The sequence below is a fragment of the Hemitrygon akajei genome, chromosome 11 (genome assembly GCF_048418815.1).
Source record: "Hemitrygon akajei chromosome 11, sHemAka1.3, whole genome shotgun sequence".
NCBI lineage: Eukaryota > Metazoa > Chordata > Chondrichthyes > Myliobatiformes > Dasyatidae > Hemitrygon > Hemitrygon akajei.
The window spans coordinates 37,985,240-38,009,243 of NC_133134.1; the positions used below are offsets into that span (position 1 = coordinate 37,985,240).

Consider the following 24,004-nt stretch of genomic DNA (forward strand, 5'->3'; position numbering starts at 1 on the left):
AAAAACACATTCTTTTTATTACATCACCCCCATTTCGAGGACATCAGATCATGTAACATCCAACTTCCAGAATTTTGGTTTCACAGTTTCTCTTAGCCATGGATCACATTTATTTACCTTATGTGAGTTTGAACGTCACTTTCTTTCTGAACTCAAGATACCTTAAGTTTCAATTATGAAATTGTAAGTTTGAAAAGTATAACACAAGTTAATTTTGCACCAAAATATTGTTTTATATTTTGCTTAGAGGTTTTTTCTGTCAGTATAATGTTGGTTATAATTTCTTTGGATGATCACAAATCAAATTTATATCACAGGGTAAAGGAAATCTTTTTTAAAATGATCCAGCAACTTTGAAGATGTTTTATTTTTTAATTTAAAAAATTTTATTTATAAAACTATATACAAGAAATACAAAATTAGTGCATGGTTTTCTTTGTATTAATTATGTTGTATAGCCCCTACATTTATAGTGTTCTCAGATGTAGACATTCGTAGTGTTAAGACATTCTTTCTACAAGGCAGCATTGCAGCTCATGGGGTCTTTTTGGGTAATACGCATTTCTAGTGTTTGAGATCCTTTTATATAGCTTCAAGTCTCTGTGTTTAGTGGTGACCAGACTTTAAACTGCAGTCCTTCCCCTCCCCCCAAAAAACTTTGTTTTGGCTGCACAAAGTTTCATTATGTCTCTAAGCATGTACTCCTGTAGCCTGGAATTGAACAGGCTTTGAGAGATATATTGCAAGGTAACTGGACCAGGTCTGCTTGACGTCCTGTTATTCAGATGACTGGTATGGAGTTTATTCTACAACATTTGGAATAAAGAACTGATGGGTTCACTATTTTTTTGTGATTTGCATTCTTCTTCTTACAGATACTGCAGATCGAGCTGACCCTGTGGCACCCAAAATTGTCGTCACTCCAAAAGACACCAGTGTAGTGGCTGGTACAAGTGAGGTCACTCTTGAATGCATTGCAAATGCAAGGTTAGTAGAAAGCAAGAAAGGTCAATGTTGGTGAGTGCTTAATTATTTAAGTTCTGATCTGTGACAAGGCGCTTTGGCACTTTTAACTATATTTTCTTTGTTCTTTCTATATATCTACATATAAGACAAGATAAAATTTATATCCATTTATTTGTGTGTGTGAATGAAAGTAGAAAATCCACCAGTTACAGGTTATGTCCTCGAAATCTCAGAAAGTATTTAAGCTCTTGGGAGAGAAGTAGCCTGTCTACTTATATCTGTTGTTGTTTCATTCGTTTTTGCACATTTAGAATTAGAAATCAACTTTCCACAGCATGTTTAGTTGATTCAAGCAGCGGAGGAACTCAGCAGGCCTAGAAGCATCTAGGAAAAGAGGACAGTCGACATTTCGGGCCGAAACTCTTCAGCAGGACTGGAGAAAAAAGCTGAGGAGTTGATTTAAAAGGTGGGGGGGGGGGGGGGGGGGGGAGGGGAGAGGGAAACACAAGGTGGTAGGTGAAACCTGAAGGGGGAGGGATGAAGTAAAGAGCGGGGAAGTTGATTGGTGAAAGAGACAGAAAGTCATGGAAGAAAGCAAAATGGGTAGAAGCACCGGAAGAAGGCGAAGGGTGGGCAAGGAGATACGATGAGAAAAGAGAAGGGGGTGGGGAAATGGTGAGGGGGGTGCGGCATTACTGGAAGTTTGATAAATCAGTGTTCGTGCCATCAGGTAGGAGGCTTCTCAAACAATATAAGGATATAAGTTGTTGTTCCTCCAGTTTAAGTGTGGCCTCATCACGACAGTGGAGGAGGCCATGGATGGACATAAGAGAATGGGATGTGGAATTAAAATGTGTGGCCACTGGGAGATCCTGCTTTTTCTGGTGAACTGGGTGCAGGTGTTCAGTGAAGCGGTCTCCCAATATACGTTGGGTCATGATTGATAGTTAGGGTCAAGGTTAATCTCATAATATTCTGAGAGAAAGAACTTTTGACATAAAACGACACCTATGTAGTCAGAGACATCCATGCAAGAAGTAAAAAAAAAGATAATTTATTTCCTTACTCTAATTTCATGACATAAAAAGACTTTTTAGTCAGTGGTATGATTCTGGCTTTGGGTGATAAAACATGTACTATGTGAGAGGTCCTGGGTGAGCCTCTTTTTCCACCGAGGGTGAATATTTGAGTGGCATGGTAGCATAGCGTGTAGTGTAACACTATTACAGCACCAGTGTCGCGGGTTCAATATTGCCGCTATCTGTAAGTTGTTCCCGTGACCATGTGGGCTTCCTCCGACTGTCCAGTTTCCTCCCACATCCTAACACCATATGGGTTAGCAGGTTAGTTGGTCACATGGTTGTAATGAGGGCCATAGGTTCCTTGGGGCAGAGGGACCTGTTTACCATGCTGTAGCTCTAAATCTCTTAAAAAGCAATTTGAACTCAAAGTCAAACAAAAATCACTTAAAGCATAATGGAATGCAGAATCCGATTTAGTATTACTGATGTGTCACAAAATTTGTTGTTTTATGACAGCAGTACAGTGCAAGACATCCTAATTACTGTATGCTACAAAAAGTGCAAAATAGAAATAACAAAGTAGTGATCATGGCCCGTTCAGAAATCCGGTGGTGGATGGGAAGAAGCTGTTCTTAACATTGAGTTGTGGGTTTCTTTTAGGCTCCTGTACCCCCTCCCTGAAGGAAGAAAGGAGAAGAGGGCAGGTGAGGTGGTGAGGATTGCTTGTGATGGATCTATCAGACCTGACGAAGGGTCTCAGTGTGAAAAGTCGACTGTTAACTCTTGTCCATAAATGCTGATTTGAATTGAATTGACTTTATTACTTACATCCTTCATATACATGAGGAGTAAAAATCTTCGTTACATCTCTGTTGCAATCTGCAGTTTATTGTAATTTATAATAAATAGTATGTACCACAGGGTAGACAATATAACATAGAAATGCTGTTGTGTCAGCATGAATTTATCAGTCTGATGGCCTGGTAGAAGAACCTGTCCTGGAGCCTGTTGGTCCTGGCTTTTATGCTGCTGTACTGTTTCCCAGATGGTAGCAGCTGGAACAGTTTGTAGTTGGGGTGACTTGGGTCCCCAATAATCCGTCTGACCCTTTTTACACACTTGTCTTTGTAAATGTCCTCAATAGTAGAAAATTCACATCTACAGATGTGCTGGGCTGTCCGCACCACTCTCTGCAGAATCCTGCGATTGAGGGAGGTACAGTTCCCATACCAGGCAATGATGCAGCCAGTCTGGATGCTCTCAATTGTGCCCCTATAGAAAGTTCTTAGGATTTGGGGGCTCACACCAAACTTCATCAGCTCTCTGAGGTGAAAGAAGCACTGTTGTGCCTTTCTCACCACACAACCAGTATGTACAGACCGTGTGAGATCCTCGGTGATGCTTATGCAGAGGAACTTAAAGTTGTTCACCCTTTCAACCCCAGATCCATTGATGTCAATAGGGGTTAGCCTGTCTCCATTCCTCCTGTAGTCCACAACCAGCTCCTTTGTTTTTGCGACATTGAGGGAGAGGTTGTTTTCTTGACACCCCTGTGTCAGGGTGATGCCTTCTTCTCTGTAAGCTGCCTCATTATTATTTGAGATTAGACCAATCAGTGTAGAGTTGTCAGCAAATTTAATTAGCAGATTGGAGCTGTGGGTGGCGACACAGAGAGTAAAGGAGGGGGCTTAGGACATAGCCCTGAGGATCACCTGTGTTGAGGGTCAGAGGGGCAGAGGTGAGGGAGCCCACTCTTACCACCTGCCCGCGATCTGACAGGAAGTCCAGGATCCAGCTACACCAGTCAGGGTGAAGGCCGAGGTCTCTGAGCTTCTTGTCGAGCCTGGAGGGAATTATGGTGTTGAATACTGACCTGTAGTCCAAGAACAGCATTCTCACATAAGATGCTGCCTGGCCTGCTGAGTTCCTCCAGCACCTTGTGTGTTACTTTAATGATGGATGCTGCCTTTGTGAAGCACCGCCTCTTGAAAATGCCCTCTATGGTGAGGAGGGTTGTACCATAATTGGGAAGCTTAAAAGAAAGGGAAGGAGATAAAGAAACACAAATAATAGCTGGGTGATGTTAATGGGGTTGGGTTCCTTTCTAACTTCGTCCTGCATTAACTCTCCTGTTACCTTATGTCATAACCTCCTACTAAGTTGAATTTTGCAACAAAGGAGACAGCAGAGCTTCACTTCTGGATAAGCTATGCATTCTATGCTTCTTTCACCACTAAAACAGGGAGGAATTATCTTGCAACCCCATGATGATCCTTTGATCTCAGTATCCGAAGATGACATGCAGGTTGCCTTCAAGAGAGTGAATCCAGGGAAAGCATCAGGTTTAGACGGAGTACCTAGCCGAGTACTAAAGACCTGTACCAACCAATGGGCTGGTGTCTTCACGGATATCTTCAACCTCTCACTTTGGCAATGTGTGGTACCCACCTACTTCAAGCAGGCTTCAATTGTAGTGCTGCCCAAGAAGAGCATGGTAGTCTGTCTAATTGACTAGTGCCCAGTGGCACTTACATCCACAGTGATGAAGTGTTTTGAGAAGCTGGTCTTGAAGCAGATCAGCTCTTGTCTGAATGGTGACTTGAATCCACTCCAATTCACCTACCGAAGCAATAGGTCTACAGCAGATGCTATCGCGTTGGCTCCTCACAACTCTGCAATGTATCTGTACAGGAAAGAGGAATACATCAGGATACTCTTTATCGATTACAGCTCAGCACTTAACACCATCATCCCCTCAAAACTAATCAGTAAATTCTCAAGACCTGGACCTCAAAACCCCCTTGTGCAACTGGATCTTGGATTTTCTCACTCGTAGATCCCAGTCAGTTCGGATTGGCAAAAACATCTCCACAGTCTCCATCAGCACAGGAGCACTGCAGGAATGTGTACTTAGCCCCCTGCTCTACTCGCTTGTGTGGCTAATTACAGCTCCATCACTGCTTAATTTACCATGGTAAATTATCAGCAGTGAATAAATAGTAACAATATTTGGAAAAATAATTCTGCCTTCACATATTTCCTGTCAATTAAAAAAGTCTTACATTCATCATTAAAAAAGAACACATTGATGTAAGCATGTAAAAGTGTGCTTTTACCAGTGAAATACCACAATGTAAGCGGTATTCTATAGAATATTATAGCATGACAATACAATTACTGACATAGAAATTTATCACATAAATGCAAAACCATAAAATAAATATGATCAAAATGAAATTCATGGTCCAATATCCCCTCTTCCTCCATCCTCCTTTCCCAACCTCATCTCTACCCTAAACTCACACCATTGTTGGACAAAACATGAAATCCAAGAGATGTGTTGTCTTGGATCTACCCTTGTTCCTCAACCTAGCTGCTGGTTTTCCCTCGACTAAAACAGGAATAACAAGAAAGGGTTTTGAGGTGCTCCCCTTCTCCTCATCATGCTGGTCATCTTGCCCCTCCGCTCTCAGTACTGATGTAGGGTTTAAACCCGGAACATTAACAATTCCTTTCCTTCTCTATTTAACCCACTGAATCTTCCACCAGGTTGTTTTTCACTCTAGATTCCAGTATCTGGAATCTCCTGAGGTACAACTATTTGTTAGATACTACCAACCAGAAAAAGATTAATTTACAGTTACAAACAACAGGAAGTCTGCAGACGATGGAAACCCGAGCAGCACACACAAAATGCTGGAGGAACTCAGCAGGCCAGGCAGCATCCATGGAAAAGAGTACAGCTGACGGCTTGGGCCGAGCCTTTCAGCAGGACTGGGGAAAGAAAGATGAGAAGTAGAATTAAAAGGTGGGGGGGGGGGGGGGGGAGAAATACAAGGTGATAGGTGAATCTGGAAGGGGGAGGGGTGAAGTAAGGAGCTGGGAAGTTGATTGGTGAAAGAGATGCATGCTGGTGGCGAATACATGTCCCAGGAAGGACTCATGGCTGTGGTAGCGGGTCTGGGTTAGCACGCGGTCGAAGAGTCAAAGGGTCACAGAGATCACAGAGGGGGAGTAGTGAGAGAGGGTTTCACTGAACTCCTGTTGAAAGGAAGATTTAAACTTCTTCGGGGTCGGCATCCCTGGAAGAGTCTTCATAGTGTAGTAATCCAATCACAAACAACAGAAAATCTGCAGATGCTGGAAATCCAAGTTTAGTTTCTTTTTCCTGTCAGCAAACCAATCTTCTAACCCAATATCCCTGTATTCTCTACAATATACACAGCCTATAAAAATATTCAACCCCCTTGGAAGTTTTCATGTTTTATTGTTTTATAACAGTAGATTTAACTTGGCTTTTTTGACACTGATCAACAGAAAAAGACTCGTTCATGTCAAAGTGAAAACAGATCTCTACAAAGTGATCTAAATTAGTTACAAATATAAAACAAAAAATAATTGATTGCATAAGTATTCACCCCCTTTAATATGACACTCTAAATCATCACTGGTACAACCAGTTGGTTTTAGAAGTCACATAATTAGTTAAATGGAGATCATCTACATGCAGTCAAAGTGTTTCAATTGATTTTAGTAAAAGTGCACCTGTACCTGGACAGTCCAACTGCTGCTAAGTCAGTATCCTGGCAAAAACTACATCATGAAGACAAAAGAACACTCCAAGCAACTCTGCTCAAAGGTTATGGAAAAGCACGTCAGGAGAATGTTACAAGAATATTTCCAAGTCACTGAATATCCCTTGGAGTACAATTAAGTCAGTCACCAAGAAATGGAAAGAATATGGCACAGCTGTAGATCTGCCTAGAGCAGGCTGTTCTCGAAAACTGAGTGTCTGTGCAAGAAGGGGACTGGTGAGGGAGGCCACCAAGAGACCTATGACAACTCTGGAGGAGTTAACAGCCTCGGTGGCTGAGATAGGAGAGACTGCGGATACAACTATTGTCTGGGTGTTTTACCAGTTGCATCTTTATAGGAGAGCACCAAAGATAAAGCTACTGTTGCAACATAGAAACATAGAAAACCTACAGCACAATACAGGCCCTTCGGCCCACAAAGCTGTGCCGAACATGTCCTTACCTTAGAACTGGCTAGGCTTACCCATAGCTCTATTTTTCTAAGCTCCATGTACCTATCCAGGAGTCTTTTAAAAGACCCTATCGTTTCTGCCTCCATCACCACCGCTGGCAGCCCATTCCACGCACTCTCTGCATAAAAAAACTTACCCCTGACATCTCCTCTGTACCTACTTCCAAGCATCTTAAAACTGTGTCCTCTCATGCTAGCCACTTCAGCCCTGGGAAAAAGCCTTTGACAATCCATACAATCAATGCTTCTCATTTTCTTGTACTCCTCTATCAGGTCCAAGTCGCTCCAAGGAGATAAGGTCGAGTTCACTCAACCTATTCTCATAAGGCATGCTCCCCAATCCAAGCAATATCCTATTAAATCTCCTTTCTATGGTTTCTATGACCTTCCTGTAGTGCAGTGACCAGAATTGAACATAATACTCCAAGTCGGGTCTGACCAGGGTCCCATATAGCTGCAACATTACCTCTCAGCTCTTAAACTCAATCCCACGATTGATGAAGGCCAATGCACCGAATGCCTTCTTAACCACAGAGTCAACCTGCGTAGCAGCTTTGAGTGTCCTATGGACTCGGACCCCAAGATTCCTCTGATCCTCCACACTGCCAAGAGTTTTACCATTATTGCTATATTCTGCCATCATATTTGACCTACCAAAATGAACCACTTCACACTTATCTGGGTTGAACTCCATCTGCCACTTCTCAGCCCATTTCTGCATCCTATCAATGTCCTGCTGTAACCTCTGACAGTCCTCCACACTATCCACAACATCCTCAACCTTTGTGTCAGCAGCAAATTTACTAACCCACACATCCACTTCCTCATCCAGGTCATTTATAAAAATCACAAAGAGTAGGGGTCCCAGAACAGATCCCTGAGGTACACCACTGGTCACCAGCCTCCATGCAGAATATTACCCCTCTGCAACCACTTTTTGCCTTGTGTGGGCAACCCATTTCTAGATCCACAAAGCAATGTCCCCTTGGATCCCATGCCTCCTTACTTTCTCAATAAGCCTTGCATGGAGTACCTTACCAAATGCCTTGCTGAAATCCAGATACACTACATCTACGGCTCTACCTTAATCAATGTGCTTAGTCACATCCTCAAAAAATTCAGTCAGGCTCGTAAGGCACGACCTGCCTTTGACAAAGTCACGCTGACTACTCCTAATCATATTATGCCTCTCCAAATGTTCATAAATCCTGCCTCTCAAGATCTTCTCCATCAACTTACCAACCACTGAAGTAAGACTCACTGGTCTATAATTTCCTGGGCTATCTCTACTCCCTTTCTTGAATAAAGGAACAACATCCGCAAACCTCCAATCCTCTAGAACCTCTCCCATCGTCATTGATGATGCAAAGATCATCGCCAGAGGCTCAGCAACCTCCTCCCTCACTTCCCACAGTAGCCTGGGGTACATCCTGTCCAGTCCTGGTGACTTATCCAACTTGATGTTTTCCAAAAGCCTCCAGCACATCCTCTTCCTTAATATCTACATGCTCAAGCTTTTCAGTCCGCTGCAAGTCATCCCTACAATCGCCAAGAAACCTTTCCGTAGTGAATACTGAAGCAAAGTATTCATTAAGTAAAGAAATAACTGTCACCTTTTAAGCTCTGCTCACTTTTAAACACTTCCCGCTTTTCTCACTGGCTGACCTCCACGTGCTTGCGCAGTTGTGCCCCGTTCAAACTGCTGAAGAAATAACTGTCTTGTTTTAGACTCTGCTCGCTTTTAAACTCATCTGAAATCTTGGCTAGAGTTTGCCAGAAGGCATTCGGGGGACTCTGAAGTCAGCTAGAAGAAGGTTCTATGGTCTGATGAAACCAAAATTGAGCTTATTGGCCACCAGACTAAATGCTATGTTTGGCGTGAGCCAAATACCTCACATCATTAAAAACATACCATCTCTACTGTGAAGCATGGTGGTGGCTGCATCATACTGTGGGGATGCTTCACTGTAGCAGGCCCTGGAAGGCTTGTGAAGGTAGAGGATAAAATGAAGCAGCATACAGGGAAATCCTGGAGGAAAACCTGATGTAGTCTGCAAGAGAACTGCAACTTGGGAGAAGATTTGTTTTCCAGCAAGACAATAACCTCAAGCATAAAGCCAAAGCTACATAGGAATGGTTTAAAAACAACACAGTTAATGTCCTGGAGTGGCCAAGTCAGAGTTCAGACCTCAATCCAATTGAGAATTTGTGAACACGAGGAAATCTGCAGATGCCGGAAATTCAAACAACACACACAAAATGCTGGTGGGACATAGCAGGCCAGGCAGCATTTATAGGAGAAGCACTGTTGATGTTTCGGGCTGAGACCCTTCGTTTTTTTTTCATTCAAGCAATAGTTTATTTACACAATATTTCAATAAATGATTGGCAGTTGTGTCTGGCACAGTAATACTGGATTGTCATGCTGAAGTATCAAAGAGCTTCTCAATTGTTACGTACCCCGTAACTGGGTGTCTAACCAGCAGAGAAAGAAGAATCCTTTGGAGTCTGGCGGGTACTATTTTTAACCGTGTTTATTAGTAAAATATACAAGTCAATATCAATAATGCAAATATATAGATAATACACATTAGTAATAATAAACCTAAAAATGTGGTTTATTAAATAAGTAATTATAAACAAGCTCTATCGAGGTCTAGGGGATAATGAATTGTCATATATAAGTATAAAGTTCAGTCCAGTTCATACGTGCTGAGGTAGATGTTGGTTGTTGTGTTGTAATTGTTGGAGAGAGAGAGAGAGCGAGCGAGCAGTAACAGCTACAGGCAGGCAAACCTTCCTTTACGTTCTTGATCCGTCGTTCTGTTGTGGCCATTCAGGTATGACCCCTCTGTCCTTCAGCTGGACTGTTCTTCTGTGGTGGACTCATCACTCTGGCATGAGTGGACACACACACAGGCCCCCACCGGCCCTGCTATAACACTGTGAGTTAAACCGACCGATCCTTTGTACGGTCTCCGATGCCCCGCACCTTCACGTGGGTTCCAACACTCAAGCAGTGCTCACTGGTGTGTCTCCTGGTGCGTCTGAGGGGTGTCCCCCCAGACCTCACTTTTATCCCTACTCACGGGGTCTCAGGTGTCAATCAATTTTGAATGGCTGTGTCCATCAAACCAGCCCACTCCGGCTGTCCACTGAGGAATGTTAATGAATAGAATGGTACAAGATAAACAGCCCTCTCAGAAGCCATGTCTTTCAGAAGTCATAATATGGTGAATCAACAAGTGTCTCTCCCCTGCTTTATCGCTCTCTTATCTGTAGCAGATGTTCCAGTTCCAGCATGTTTTCCCTTACATCTCTCTCTCTCTCTCATTAGCAACATAGCAACAGTAACGGTTTGTGATTCTCCCGGGGGGGGGGGCACATGGGCAACTCTGCACCCTTCTGCCCATCAGAGCTGTTCATCCTTCATAACACAATCATTTCTTCAACCTGCTCCACTCTGTATTTTTCAACATTCTTGGTAAAGGGAACGTTTGAATACCTCTGCCAGAAGACCTGATAGGCTCCAGTCACATTCTCTTTCTGTGCCCGCCTGATCTTATCCCTCTGTTCCTTATCAGGGATCGCCCAAGATTTCTGGATTTTGCAGAGTTCTTCTAGTCCATCGTTAAATGCCTTAAAACGGCCTTTGATTGCTTGCCTTTCCTTATCTTTTAATTTGGTCCTGGGCTGGAAGGCAGGTAGATTACCCTTAGTAAGGGGTGTTGTGACCTTCAGCCAGCTGCGCTGATAAATCTGAAGTTGCTCTTCATTGTGCCCCTTATACGTCTTGTCTGGGTGCTTCTGAGATACGGCCACAAGCTGGATTAATTGCGACTTCTCCAGAGACTGGAGGATGTAGTTGAAGTTATTGAGAAGGAAGACAACACCCAGGGCTGTATCCTCATACACCTTGGACTTGCTATGCAAGTTCAGTTGTAGATTGCCGAGTATTTTGCAGATGTATTTGCTGAGAAGCCGCCTGTTGAATTTGTGGCTGGACTTGACAAGGGCTGTTCACTCACGATCCCCACGTAATCTGACAGAGCTTGAGCAGTTTAGTAAAGAAGAATGGGGGAAAGTTGAAGTGTCTTGATATGCAAAGCTGATAGAGACCTGTCCACACAGACTCAAGGCTGTAATTGCTGACAAAGGTACATCTACTAAATACTGACTTGAAGGCGGTGAGTAATTATGCAATTATTTTGTGTTTAACAATTAATAAATTTAGACCAACTTGTAGACACTTGTTTTCACTTTGACATGAAAGAGTCTTTTCAGTTGATCAGTGTAAAAAAGCCATATTAAATCCACTGTGATTCAATGTTGTAAAACAATAAAACATGAAAACTTCCAAGGGGGTTGAATACTTTTTATAAGTCTTGTATTTGAAGTAGCACATTATTAAGGGCCTTCTAGGTACATCCACCAGTATCTCTTTAATTACACAATGTAACTTCTTCAAAGAACTCCAATAGATTGGTTGAGCAACAGACACAAAATGCCAGCTTGTTTGTATGTGCTAAAGTAACTTAGCAGGTCAAGCAGCATCTATGGAAAGGAATACATGATTAATATTTTGAACCTGGTCTCTTCATCAGGATCTTCACCGGATGAGAGGTCTCAATCCGAAAAGTCTACTGTTTATTCCTCTCCATTGATTCTGTCTGACCTGCTAAGTTCCTCCAGAATTATATTTGTGTTACATTGAATTTCTAATACCTGCCGAATCTCTTGTGTTAATAGATTGGTTGAATTTATTTGTATATTTTGCCAAATATTGTTGCCTGATTATCTTTAAAATTTCTATGCTATTAATTATAGGTTCTAATATTTCCCAATGATAGCTATTAAGCCAAAGATAGATAGTAAGCTAACTGGACCTTTTATTTTCTGATTTCTGTCTTTGTGCCTTTTTGAATAAAATAGTTGCATTTGCTATCTTTCAATTTAATTAAATCTTCCTAAAGTCTAGGGAATTACAAGAAAGTAAATCAATGTCCTACAAGCTGCTTTTATTTATTTATCTGTTTGTTTAGCCATCTATCAAGTTAATTAGTTAGAGATACAGTGTGGAGTAGGTCCTTCCAGCCCTTTGAGCTATGCTGCCCGGCAACCCAACAGTTTAACCTTGGCCTCACAGGACAATTTACCATGTTCAGTTAGCCTACTAATCAGAACATCTTTTGACCATTGGAGGAAAGCAGAGCACCCAGAGGACGGACAGGTGCACGCACACCAAACTTGCTTTTAGAGGCTGCCGGGATTGAACTATATACTCCCAACGCCCCGAACTATAATAGCGTTACGCTAACCGCACTATAGGATGAAGTCCATCAGGACCTGGGGATTTGTCAGCCTGTGTTTTGTACAAAGTACCATTTCAAATGATACATTATTGAGTTAATTTTTCTTGTAGCCAGTTCCTGATTTTCAGCTTTTTCTTCTGGAATGTGTCATGCGCTCACTGATGCAAAATGATGGCTTCCACTGTTTCATTTATTTCCTCGGATTTATTTTCTGTAAGAGAGCACTCACTTTGTTGTAAATAATATAGAAAATTCAAGGTTTGTGTGTTCTTTAATCTTCCTTTCTGTATTAATGCTTTAGCTATTCTTGGCTGTTTCTCATATTGTAGTCATTTTAGTGTCCTGTTCTGTGTCTCTGTGCAATTATCCCAAATTTTCTTCAGGTTTGATATACTACCTTTAAATTTTTAATTTTATCACTTGTGGGGCCCCTCCCCTTACATTTTAATGCTTCTCATAGTTCTGTTAGTTCATAATGTCTGGCACTGTATTTCAATTGATCAATTCCTTAACCATAGTTCCAGATTACTTTGTCTGGCTCTGCTGTCTTAATTGCCCTTATATGCATTCCTTCTCTCTCTCTCTCTCTCTCTCTCTCTCTCTCTCTCCCCCCTGCTACCTAGGAGGACTTCACAATGAGATGATGAACTTAATCCTTTTTGTTTTGCATCATACTACTACAGAGCAATTTGGACACTCCCTCTCACCCAGTCCATGATGTACGGGACAAACAGCAGCACCTTTAGTAGGACTGATTCCACCGAGGTGCACTATTGAATGCCACAGGAGATCCATTCTCCCTACGGCTATAAGACTCCACCACTCCTCCTCCTTAAGTGTATGGTTTCATTGCACATCTGTATTTTGAACTATTATTTTTAATGCACACTTTGAATGTTTCATAATGCACATATTGTATTTTAAAATATATATTTCTGACAGAGCAGCCTTGCAACAATTATTTCCTTGGGGATAAGTAAAACTTTATCTTATTTTATATATCCTGTGGACTGCTTTACTCCAAAGCGTACTGTTCAAAAGCTGTTTCAATACAATCCTCAACCAATTATTTTACATCTAAGTACATTTGTCCACAGATTAAAATTATCTTACCTTTCTGACAGCTCCCATATTTCTTTCCTTGATACTCCCACCTAATGTGCGGTGACTGGTAAAGGGCTTGCATGCAACTCCCACTACTGACTTAATGTCGTTGGTAATTTATATTGCACCTAGGTCCTTGTTCGTGAGCTTAAGGCATTCTTTTCTATTGCTCTAACCCTGCCATTGCGTAACAGATGCTCTCCTCCATCCTTCAACTCTACCCTGATCTTCTTAACTGTTATGTACCCTTCAGTATTCAGGTCCTAACCCACATCAACCCCAAGACACATCTTTAAAAATTGCTATCAGATCATGCTTATTTATTTCTATTTTGCTCTCATCTTTTCATTCGTCTGTTGATGGAAAACAGTCGGTCATAATCTGAAGGGGGCTCTCCTGCCCACGTTGGACCTGTGGTGCCTCACAGTGAGGCATCAATGTTGTGCACTCTGAGGCTCACTCATTCCCATCTTTACACACTATACAACCATCTTTCTGGCTGTCAATCCAGGAATTATACAGAAGGGCAGGCTCACTGGGCTGAAGTAGGGGTCTGGTGCATTGTCAGCAGATATGATCCTTCGAATTGCATGTCAGTCTGTTGATGTATTAGTCTACGAGACAATGCCCTATTTAGAAACCAGCCCCCCAAAAGAGGACCGTAAATGAGTACAAATTGGCACTGATATTAATGCATTTCCAATATAAGAGCCAACATTAATACCCAGGTTGCATGTCCCTTTTTTTTGTTTTGCCAGATTCCATTTATCATTGTCACAAGAGATTCTGCAAATACTGGAAGTCCAGAGCAACACACACAAAATGATTGGGGAACTCAGAAGACAGGTAACATTCATGGAGAGGAATAAACATGTAGAGGAAACTTGATGGATGGTCTCAGCCCAAAATATTGACTGTATGTTCCTCTCCATGGATACTGGCTGACCTGCTGAGTTTCTCCAGCATCTTTTGAGTGTCACTCTCTATTTATCATTGTTAAAGTGCAAAGTTATTTAACCTTGGAAATTCTCCAGTTATTTTCAAGCACGTGTGATTTGTAACAAAATTATTTTTGCTCTGCTTTGCTCTTGTGAATTTTTTATCCTCCATTTGGAAAACTGTATTTCTGCAAGCAGCCTTGTTCAAGACTTTATTTATTGGAATTGCTTATCTAGACAGTGGACATAGAATTGATTTTAAAAATGTTAAACCAATAATCCAATTCAGATAATGGACACTTTTTATTGGAGATGAAAATCTGGCAATAAACAGAATGCTTCACTTACGGTAAGATGTAAGAGCAGAATTAGGCCTTTTGCCCATTGAGTCTGCTCCACAATTTCACCATGGTGGAACCATTTCTCCTCTTCGCTTCAATCTCCTGCCTTCACCCCGTATCCCTTCATCACCTGACCAATCAAAAATTTATGGTCAGGGCATGAAGGGAGACAGCTTCCAGTGGCAACGAATTCCACAGAGTCACTACTCTAGCTAAAGAAATTCCTCCTAATCTCTGTTCGAAATGGATGCCCCTCTATTTTGAGGCTGTGTCCTCTGATCTTAGTTTCTCCTACTACAGGAAACATCCTCTCCACATCCAGTCTATCGTGGCCTTTCACCATTGGATAGGCCTCAATGAGGTCACTGCTCATTCTTCTGAATTCCAGAGAATACTGACCCGGAGCCACTAAATGCTCTTCATATGACAAGCCGTTTAATCCAGGAATCATTTTCTTAAAGCCTTCTTTGAACCCTCTCCAGTTTCAGCACATCCTTTCTAAGATAGTGATCCAGAACTGCTCACAATACCCCAGGTGAGGCCTCACCAGTGCTTATAACATAACGTCCTGGCTTTAATATTCTCATCCTCTTAAAATTAATGCTAATATCACATTTGCCTTCCTCTCCATAGACTCAACTTGCAAATTAGCCTTTAGGGAATTCTGCAGAAGGTCTTCCAAATCCCTTTGCACCTCATATTTTGTATTTTCTCTCCATTTAGATAATAGTCAACCCTTTCATTCTTCTACCAAAACGCATGACTGTTCATTTTCTGACACTGTATTCTATCTGCCACTCTTTTGCTCATTCTGTAATCTGTCTTAAGTCCTTTAAGTAGCCTTAAATTTATCTAAGTCAACTTTCTATATGAATAATACAGATGGCTATAAAATTCATGACATAAATAATTAAGTTGCAGCAGCAAATACAATTAAACTGAACACAATGGAATTGAATTATATTCACTATCCAAGGTCTCCCATTGTAACCTACAGTCTAATGGAATAGTTTGAAATCGAGAAACAGCAGATAGCTATATCCAGTTGGCACAAAAGGAGCAGGTTGCTTTACTGATACACAAATATAATTTAATTTTTTGCTTGAAATGAACATGGTTTTAATTATTATTTTTTTGCTGGAATGCATTCTAGCTCAGTGTTCTTCCCAATTTCAGAATTATTTTTGTGGGTTTAGAAACATTATCTCTACCAACTTTGCAAAGAATAAAAGAGATACTTTCTTACTTAAAGGGAGAAAACCTTTAGCATTCAAGTTCTATAAGCCTTATGACTAAGTAATTCTTAAACTTATGTACTAAATATGATGCATTTATCTCCTTTGCTTACTGGCATTAATGACAACCTGTGTAATACTGCATCATTCTCATTTAGCTATTTCCATATCACGAAAAGTTTGTCCCAAACGAGCTATCATTACTGTTGTTGATAATTTGCATAAGAAGTAATTGTCAAATATAACCCCAGCTTGTTTTGCAAAAGCTTTGCATCGTGAACATTACTTTGAACATAGGAGCTGAAGTCATGCTTGTTCATTGAGTTACTCCATTACTTTTACCAACCTTTGTAGCTCAACCATTTCACCCCAAATCATACCTTTCATCTGTATTTATGATTAACAAATTTAGTTCCAAATTATATTCTACAATATAAATTAAATGAAGAAGTGTTTCCTACCTACGCTGTCAATTATCTTTATTGCTTAAAGCTTATCATCTTCGTCAGAGATTTCAGAGTTTTCTCAAAGATCTATATGCATTACATAAACAGAGTACAGGTAGTGCCTGAGTTACGAACGTCCGACTTACGGATAACTCGTACTTACGAACCGAGCAAGGAGAACGCCGTCCGCCATTTTAAGTCGTTGCCGTTGACACTGTGTTGAATGTTCAACCTTGTACTTGGTTAAATTTTTCTGTGTAAGATTCACCCTGAACCTGCGCCCCCCCCCCCCCCCCGTTTCGGTCGGCTGGTGGCGCAGTGAGATCAGCGCCGGGCTGGAGAACAGAGGTTGATAGACCGCTCCCGTGCTGGGTTGATGTTGATCCAGTGACTCCCGTACCATCCGTGCCGGGTTGATGTCGAGCTCGCAACTCGACCTCGTAAAATAAAACACTGCCACCTCCAGTTTAAATTCCCACGCAGAACATTGTGGAGGATCAAATACCCAAACCCAGCACAACCCCCACTTGTCCCATTTAACCTGTCTCAGTGCGGTGGTCCTTAGGACCCAGCGGACCTCGGGAGCCACCGTCCGCAGTGTTTCTGTTCCATTGACAGGAAACGATCGCGATTGAAAATAAAGTGGAAATAATAAAGCGTTTGGAAAGAGGTGAAATGCCATGGGACATTGGAAAAGCATTAGGCTACAGTTGGTCAACGATCGGAACAATTTTAAAGGATAAGTTATATGGTTATATGATAAAGTGAGAATAATGGAGCACGTGAAAAGCCTTACCCCGATGAAAGCTACAATTATTACTAAGCAACGCAGTGGTTTAATTATTGGAATACATACATTTCTTAAGTGTTTTATATGCATAGAAAGGTAAAATATATACTATATACTAAGACAAACGTTCGACTAACTGACGCTAAATAATACCGGATGTACTTGTTCTGACTTACTTACAAATTCGACTTAAAGACGGACTCAGGAACAGAACTCGTACATAACCCGGGGACTGCCTGTCTTTTAAACTGAATACTGACCTAAGTTTAATGGAATGATGATGTTGAAATCATGATGCTGAAAGCCCTACTCCTTAAAGTTGGCTGGAAGTATAGGGTTTCTAAAAATGCATAGATCAACACAAAAATCTCGAAGTTGCTTATAGTTATTGTTTTTCTGAAACATAATCCAAGGGAATCAGTGAAATAATGTTAATTCCATATATTTAAAAATTGTTCTCACTTAGCTTGAAAATGATGCTCTTTATTGTTTGAAATTTCAAGTATGTTTCAAATGGGCCATCATCACTATTAAGCCATTTTTCTGGACAAGGGACAAACAAACTATGACCCCCTGACCACATTTGTCTGCTGAAGGAGTCGACTCGTAAAGGGAAAGCTCTGTTATCCTGCTGGAGATCATAGAGGAAATTAGTGGTCAGAGAATCAGGTGACAATGAAGTCTCGTCAGAGGGAGTATCAGATATGGGAGATGTCCTGGTGGATTGTAGTAGTATGGATTGTGTGTGTGGAGCAGAGTATTTGAGAGGATTGTTGATGTGGGGTTTGACAGGAAAACCAGAAGCTGATGTTCAAAAAGAGAGTGTCATAAGGGAGTTGTTTCAGAGAGAGAAAATCCTTGTGGGGAATGTCGGAATCAGTGAGAGAAATAGGTTGGAAGAATTAGCTCATCACATTGGGGGGAAGCTGAAGTGAGGATTACAAGTTTAGAGTGGGTGCGGAGAGAGGATTGTTGAAGGAGCACGGTGCAAGGAATAATAGGGGGTGCTGGAGAGAGGTTTGCTATTATAAATAACAATTCTTCCCTTGCTTCCCACAATGTCTGAGGATTCACTATTCAAGTACTGAAGATTTATCCACCTTTATTAGCTTAAGATCATTAGCACCTTCTGTTCTGTAAAAAGTGGATATGTTCATTCCTGTCCATACATGTTGCCTGACCTACTGATTTCTTCCAGTATTTTGTATGCGTTTATTCATTTAAGACCTTGTCCTCCTTAGGAGGCTCCACACAGATAACAACCATCACGGGATTTTCTCCACAGCTACCTTTACGCTCTTTATATATTTAATAAAATCCTTTAGGATTCTCCTTTACCTTGTCTGTCTGAGCTATCTCGTCACCATTTTCCTCTTCAGTGTACTCTTATGTCCTTGTACTCCTCAAGGGATTCACTTGATTCCAGGTGCCTTTACCTGACATATACCTCCGTTTTCTTGACCAAAGCCTCAAATTTCCTCATCAACCAAGGTTCCCTAATCCTGCCAGCCTTGCTCTTCATTCTGACAGGAAGATGGTGGCACTCAGTGCTCTCTACTTCACTTTTAAAAGCCTCTCACTTGCGAAACAGCCTTTTACTTGCAAACAGCCTCTCCCAATGTTATCAAAATTAACCTTGCTTCAATGTAGAGATTATCTTGTGAGCCAGTTCTATTATTTTCTATAACTATTTTAAAGCTAATGAAATTATGGTCACTGGTCCCAGTGACACTCCAGTCACTTGTCCTACCTTCCTTTCTGTTGACTATTGGTCAGATCTATACGACAAACCATTCAAAACATCCAAATGAACAAACGATTCAGTGAACATTCAGAAGACAAACCATTCAGATGAACTGTTTGACGACTGTTCGTTTATTTCCGTAGATGCTGCCTGACTTGCTTAGTTCCTCCAGCATTTTGTATGTGTCGCTTTGGATTTCCAGCATCTGCAGAATCTCTCATGTTCATGATCAACTCTTTGTAATTTCCAAGTTCCACTCATATAGCTTTACTGGATGATATCCACAATGCCCTCTCTCATCATCCTATTCATACCCTCTCTAGCATCTGGCACTGAGATTACAACCATTGAGGTCCTGCTTCTTAACCTTCCTATATTAGCTCGACAGAACCTCATCCATTTTCTACCTTTGTCATTGATACCAATGCTTACCATGACCTCTGATTGCTCATCCATCCCCTTAAGAATGTTTTATAACGTTTTAGAGATTTCCTTAACTCTAATATTTGGGATGCAATGTACCATCCTGGAGTCTCATTCATGGCCACAGAACCTCATGTCTGTCCCATCTTGTATCGTAACAGATTTGGCAGATGCCAGTGATCTTGAGCAATGCTGGAGGATCTCAGTAAGTCGGACAGCGTTTATAGAAGGGAATAAATAGTCAATGTTTTGGTCTGAGGCCTTTCATCCAGACTGGAAAGGAAGAGGGCAGAAACCAGAACAAGAAAGTTGGGGTGAGGCAGGTGAAGGAAAGTAAACTGTCAGGTGATAAGTGAGATCAGGTGAGGGAGGGGTGATGAGGTAAGATGCTGGGAGGATGTAGTCAACAGAGATAAAGGGCTGGAGGGGAATGAATCTAACAGGAGAGGACAGTGAACCATGGAAGGAGGAGGGGAACCAATAGCAGCGGAGAAACCAGCAGCAGATGATGGGCAGGTGAAGCAAAGAAACGGGGTGAGAGTGCAGTCAGAATGGGGCATAAAAAGTGAGAGGTGTGAGGGGGAAAGATAGAGAAATTGTTTTTTATGCCATCAGGTTGGAGGAAACGTGTCACTGTTAGCTCCCCACTGCCGCCTTCATCCTCCCTTGCTTTACATTGGAGCTGGCCATTATGCCACAGACCTAGCTGTGTCCGCTGTTCTCCGAAATGTAATAGAACATACAACATAGAATAGTACAGCACATTACAGGCCCCTCGGCCCACAATGTTGTGCCGACCCTCAAACCCTGCCTCCCATATAACCCCCCCCCCCACCTTAAATTCTTCCATATACCTGTCTAGTAGTCTCTTAAACTTCACTAGTGTATCTGCCTCCACCACTGACTCAGGCAGTGCATTCCACGCACCAACCACTCTCTGAGTGAAAAACCTTCCTCTAATATCCCCATTGAACTTCCCTCCCCTTACCTTAAAGCCATGTCCTCTTGTACTGAGCAGTGGTGCCCTGGGGAAGAGGCGCTGGCTGTCCACTCTGTCTATTCCTCTTAATATCTTGTACACAAGATATTAAGAGGACATGGCTTTAAGGTAAGGGGAGGGAAGTTCAAGGGGGATATTAGAGGAAGGTTTTTCACTCAGAGAATGGTTGGTGCGTGGAATGCACTGCCTGAGTCAGTGGTGGAGGCAGATACACTAGTGAAGTTTAAGAGACTACTAGACAGGTATATCGAAGAATTTAAGGTGGGGGGGGGTTATATGGGAGGCAGGGTTTGAGGGTCGGCACAACATTGTGGGCCGAAGTGCCTGTAATGTGCTGTACTATTCTATGTTTTATGTTCCTCTTGTACTGAGCAGTGGTGCCCTGGGGAAGAGGTGCTGGCTGTCCACTGTCTATTCCTCTTAATATCTTGTACACCTCTATCATGTCTCCTCTCATCCTCCTTCTCTCCAAAGAGTAAAGCCCTAGCTCCCTTAATCTCTGATCATAGCATTCCATCGATAAATTCAAAAACAACATGGGCCGCACAGTTACTTGCTTGAGATGCCCTGCATAACAGGCTGAGCAGTGTACATCTCCATTTACTGCAGTTAACTGAAAGCCTTCAAATGATCTTGTACTGCCTGTGAAATCCTTCTTCATATAGCAAAACACCAACTCACCAATTGAGTGCTCCCAGTGAGAGGTGGCACCAGCTGGGAATACAGGATGCAACAAATGAAACCATTGCCTCTGATTTAAGTTAATCGGGAAAAAAACTGAAGACTGCATCCCGTGGATTCTGAACTACCACTCACCAGGTGCTGCTTATTGTCAGGAGAGACTAAGGAGATCAATTCCATTAGCTATTCAGACTAACCTGTTTCTGTCCCCCGTAATAACAGTAAATTTTATATATTGCAATTTTAAAATTCAGCATCTTCCTTCAGCTGTCCACCAGTTCATTCAGGGACACACTCCATACAAAATTGCATTTCAGCAATTTAAATAATGAATTGTTTTACATTTTTCCTTTGAAATGACATAGAACCTTTCTAATGACCTTTGTCCCAGGGGCCTATTTTAAAAGTCAGAAAGCTAAATGAGAAAGGTTGGCCTTTCTCACTTAAATTGCCTCCCACAGACTAATAGATTTGTAATAGTGATTGCTGCTGACTCTTGACAATATTGAAGTAAAGATACGTTGTAAGAACATATTAACAAAAATGTCAGAGGAATATTTGACTACTTAACTGTAACCCCTTATCAAAGAAGTCTCGTGATTAAACAGACTCGTGATTAATCACCTCAAACTCCTCCAAAGCCTTTTCCCCATTGCTCATGGGGGTTGGAACATGCATGTCAAGATTCTCTTCTTATTTATTATGTCATGGAAGGTGCCATTTGGCTGATAGCATCCATTCTGACTCCTAACATTCCCATTAGATCCTTTTCCCAGCTAGCCTTGGGAACTACCGTATTCCCTTTCAGTTATTCTCGTGCTGCCCACCCATGCTAAGAGATAATTTAGAACAGCTACTTAAATCAGTTTGTCTTCAGCATATGGGAGGAAACCAGAGTATCTGATGGAAACTCTCAGCGTCACAGCGACTGTGCATACTCCACACACTTAGCACCCAAATGATACCTGGATCCTTCAGTATCTAAGCAGATCTAATTGCTGACTAGCGATGCTTGTTCCTGTGTTTCTGGTCATAGTCAGGTAATTGCTTGAACTGGCTTCTCATTCTGCAGTTTACCTCTGGCATCCAAAAGATTCATCCTTAGCCCCTTTGTTTTTTTTCTCTCCTTCTGTAGCTGCCCTTCAGCAATGTTATTCAAAAGCATGGCATCAGTTTCTGCATATACGCTGATAACCCTCCACTCTAGGCCATGGCTATTTCTCTTAACTTCATCATTATCCACACATAGTGTAACTGCTTACCCAACATTCAGTGCTGGCAAACATAAATTTTCTTCTCGATAGAAATTAATTCAGTAGAGATTATTTGTATTCCATCCTGACTGTAGATCAAGTTGACTGAAATCCCATTTGGCAATGAGATGGAATTTATGCGGTGTTACTATGTTAGACCACGTGTTCTAACATAACTATTGGTTATATTGACTCTTGGCTAAGCTGCATCATAATTCTGATATCCTCTTGTTTTCAAATCCTCGTCACTTTACCTCTCCCTTTGCTTGTAATCTCTTCCAGCCTTAATCCCTCTGAGAGATATGATCTCCTCTGCATTGTCATGGCTCATTCCTTAAACTGCCAAGACTCTGTGGTGCTTGCTCCCTAAACTCTTTGTGGCTTTTTCTTCCTTTAAGATCTTCTTTAAATTAATCTTCTTATTTACTTTGACTTTGGACATCTTTCCAATATCTCCTAACATGGTTCACTATCGAACTTTGTTACTAATAGTGTAATGTAAATGCAAAAAAATGATATTTTGTTTGATTTACATCTCCCTCCATGTCCAACCTCCAATTAGGAGTTTAACAAGAGAACAGATCAATTCTTCATTACTGTTTATAGGGGAGAACCTGGAGTCAATTATTAACCATACAATCAAAATAGTATCTAAATATTAATAAGCAAATAATTTGTGCATTGTATTAATTAAGTTATAAAGTTAATGGTAAATGGTTACAGTAATGATTACAGAAGTTATGGCACTATAATTCAGCAGTAATTGCTAATTAATTCTAATTCACAGTTCAGAATTTGATTTTGTGGATAACTATAAGTTAGAAGTTTTGGAAAGTCCGTTTATTAATTTCAGGGCTATATGTTTGTAATTAACAATTCCAGGTTAGACGAGCTCATTATGTCTTAGTATAGGTAAATTGACTAGCTTCACATTCTTTAAGAAAATAGGAATAGTTCTAGTCAGATGTAAGAATCTCCTCCTGAAGTCATGCTTCTTGTTCCTCTTGGATCTTCTGATTCTCTGCAGATTCCCTTCTGTATTCGGTTTAAAACCTCCTCTCTCTTACCTCATGAAAACTCACACACTTCATTGGCATGCTCAAATGCGTTCTATACATGTTCTCTGAAAGTCACAGTTTCAATCTAACAGAGACTAACTTCTGATCCAAATCTCAAAATCATCAATTAAAAGAGGACAATAACTGTAAAACAAATCTAGGATTAATCTAAGAATCAAAATCTGGTGTGTTAAAATATCATTTAATCATTTGAAAATTTGATTAAAAGTTTTTTTTCTTCCTTATTGAAATGCACCAATAAACAATTCAATGTTGTTTTGCATCAGGATGGAGCTTCTACTGAGGATTTCTAATTGTAAGTTAGCCTTGTGGCCCTGACTCATTTTCTGCATTGGGGCGGGTGCACGTAATGACATTATTCTCTCTGTGTTGCTCGTTTTGGAGCATTGGAGGTGAATTGCTCTGGGGGCATCAATGAATCGCCAGTCCCTGGACCATACAGTCTTCCTAGTTTAGTGTTGGATAAGAACAGCTGTCAGGTAGGTAAATTGCTTGCCTTCATGCCTTTATGTTTCTTTCTAACCACCACTGCCTGAAATTCCTTCTCAATAAAAATTGTTTCCCAATTTCCCCCATTCCAAACCCCCTCACATGTTAATGGTAACATCTAGCAAGTTAATGACC

The 24,004-nt window shown here is 41.3% G+C and overlaps 1 protein-coding gene across 2 annotated transcripts in view; it reads left to right on the top strand.

Annotated features, from left to right (window-relative positions):
* The window catches only part of sdk1a (sidekick cell adhesion molecule 1a), a 769,571-nt gene that overhangs the window by 450,396 nt on the left and 295,171 nt on the right, over window positions 1-24,004 (top strand). For both annotated transcript variants that reach the window (XM_073060649.1, XM_073060650.1), the window contains exon 6: window positions 876-987. In XM_073060649.1, coding sequence (XP_072916750.1) covers window positions 876-987 — 112 coding nt within the window. The remainder of the gene's footprint in view (window positions 1-875; window positions 988-24,004) is intronic.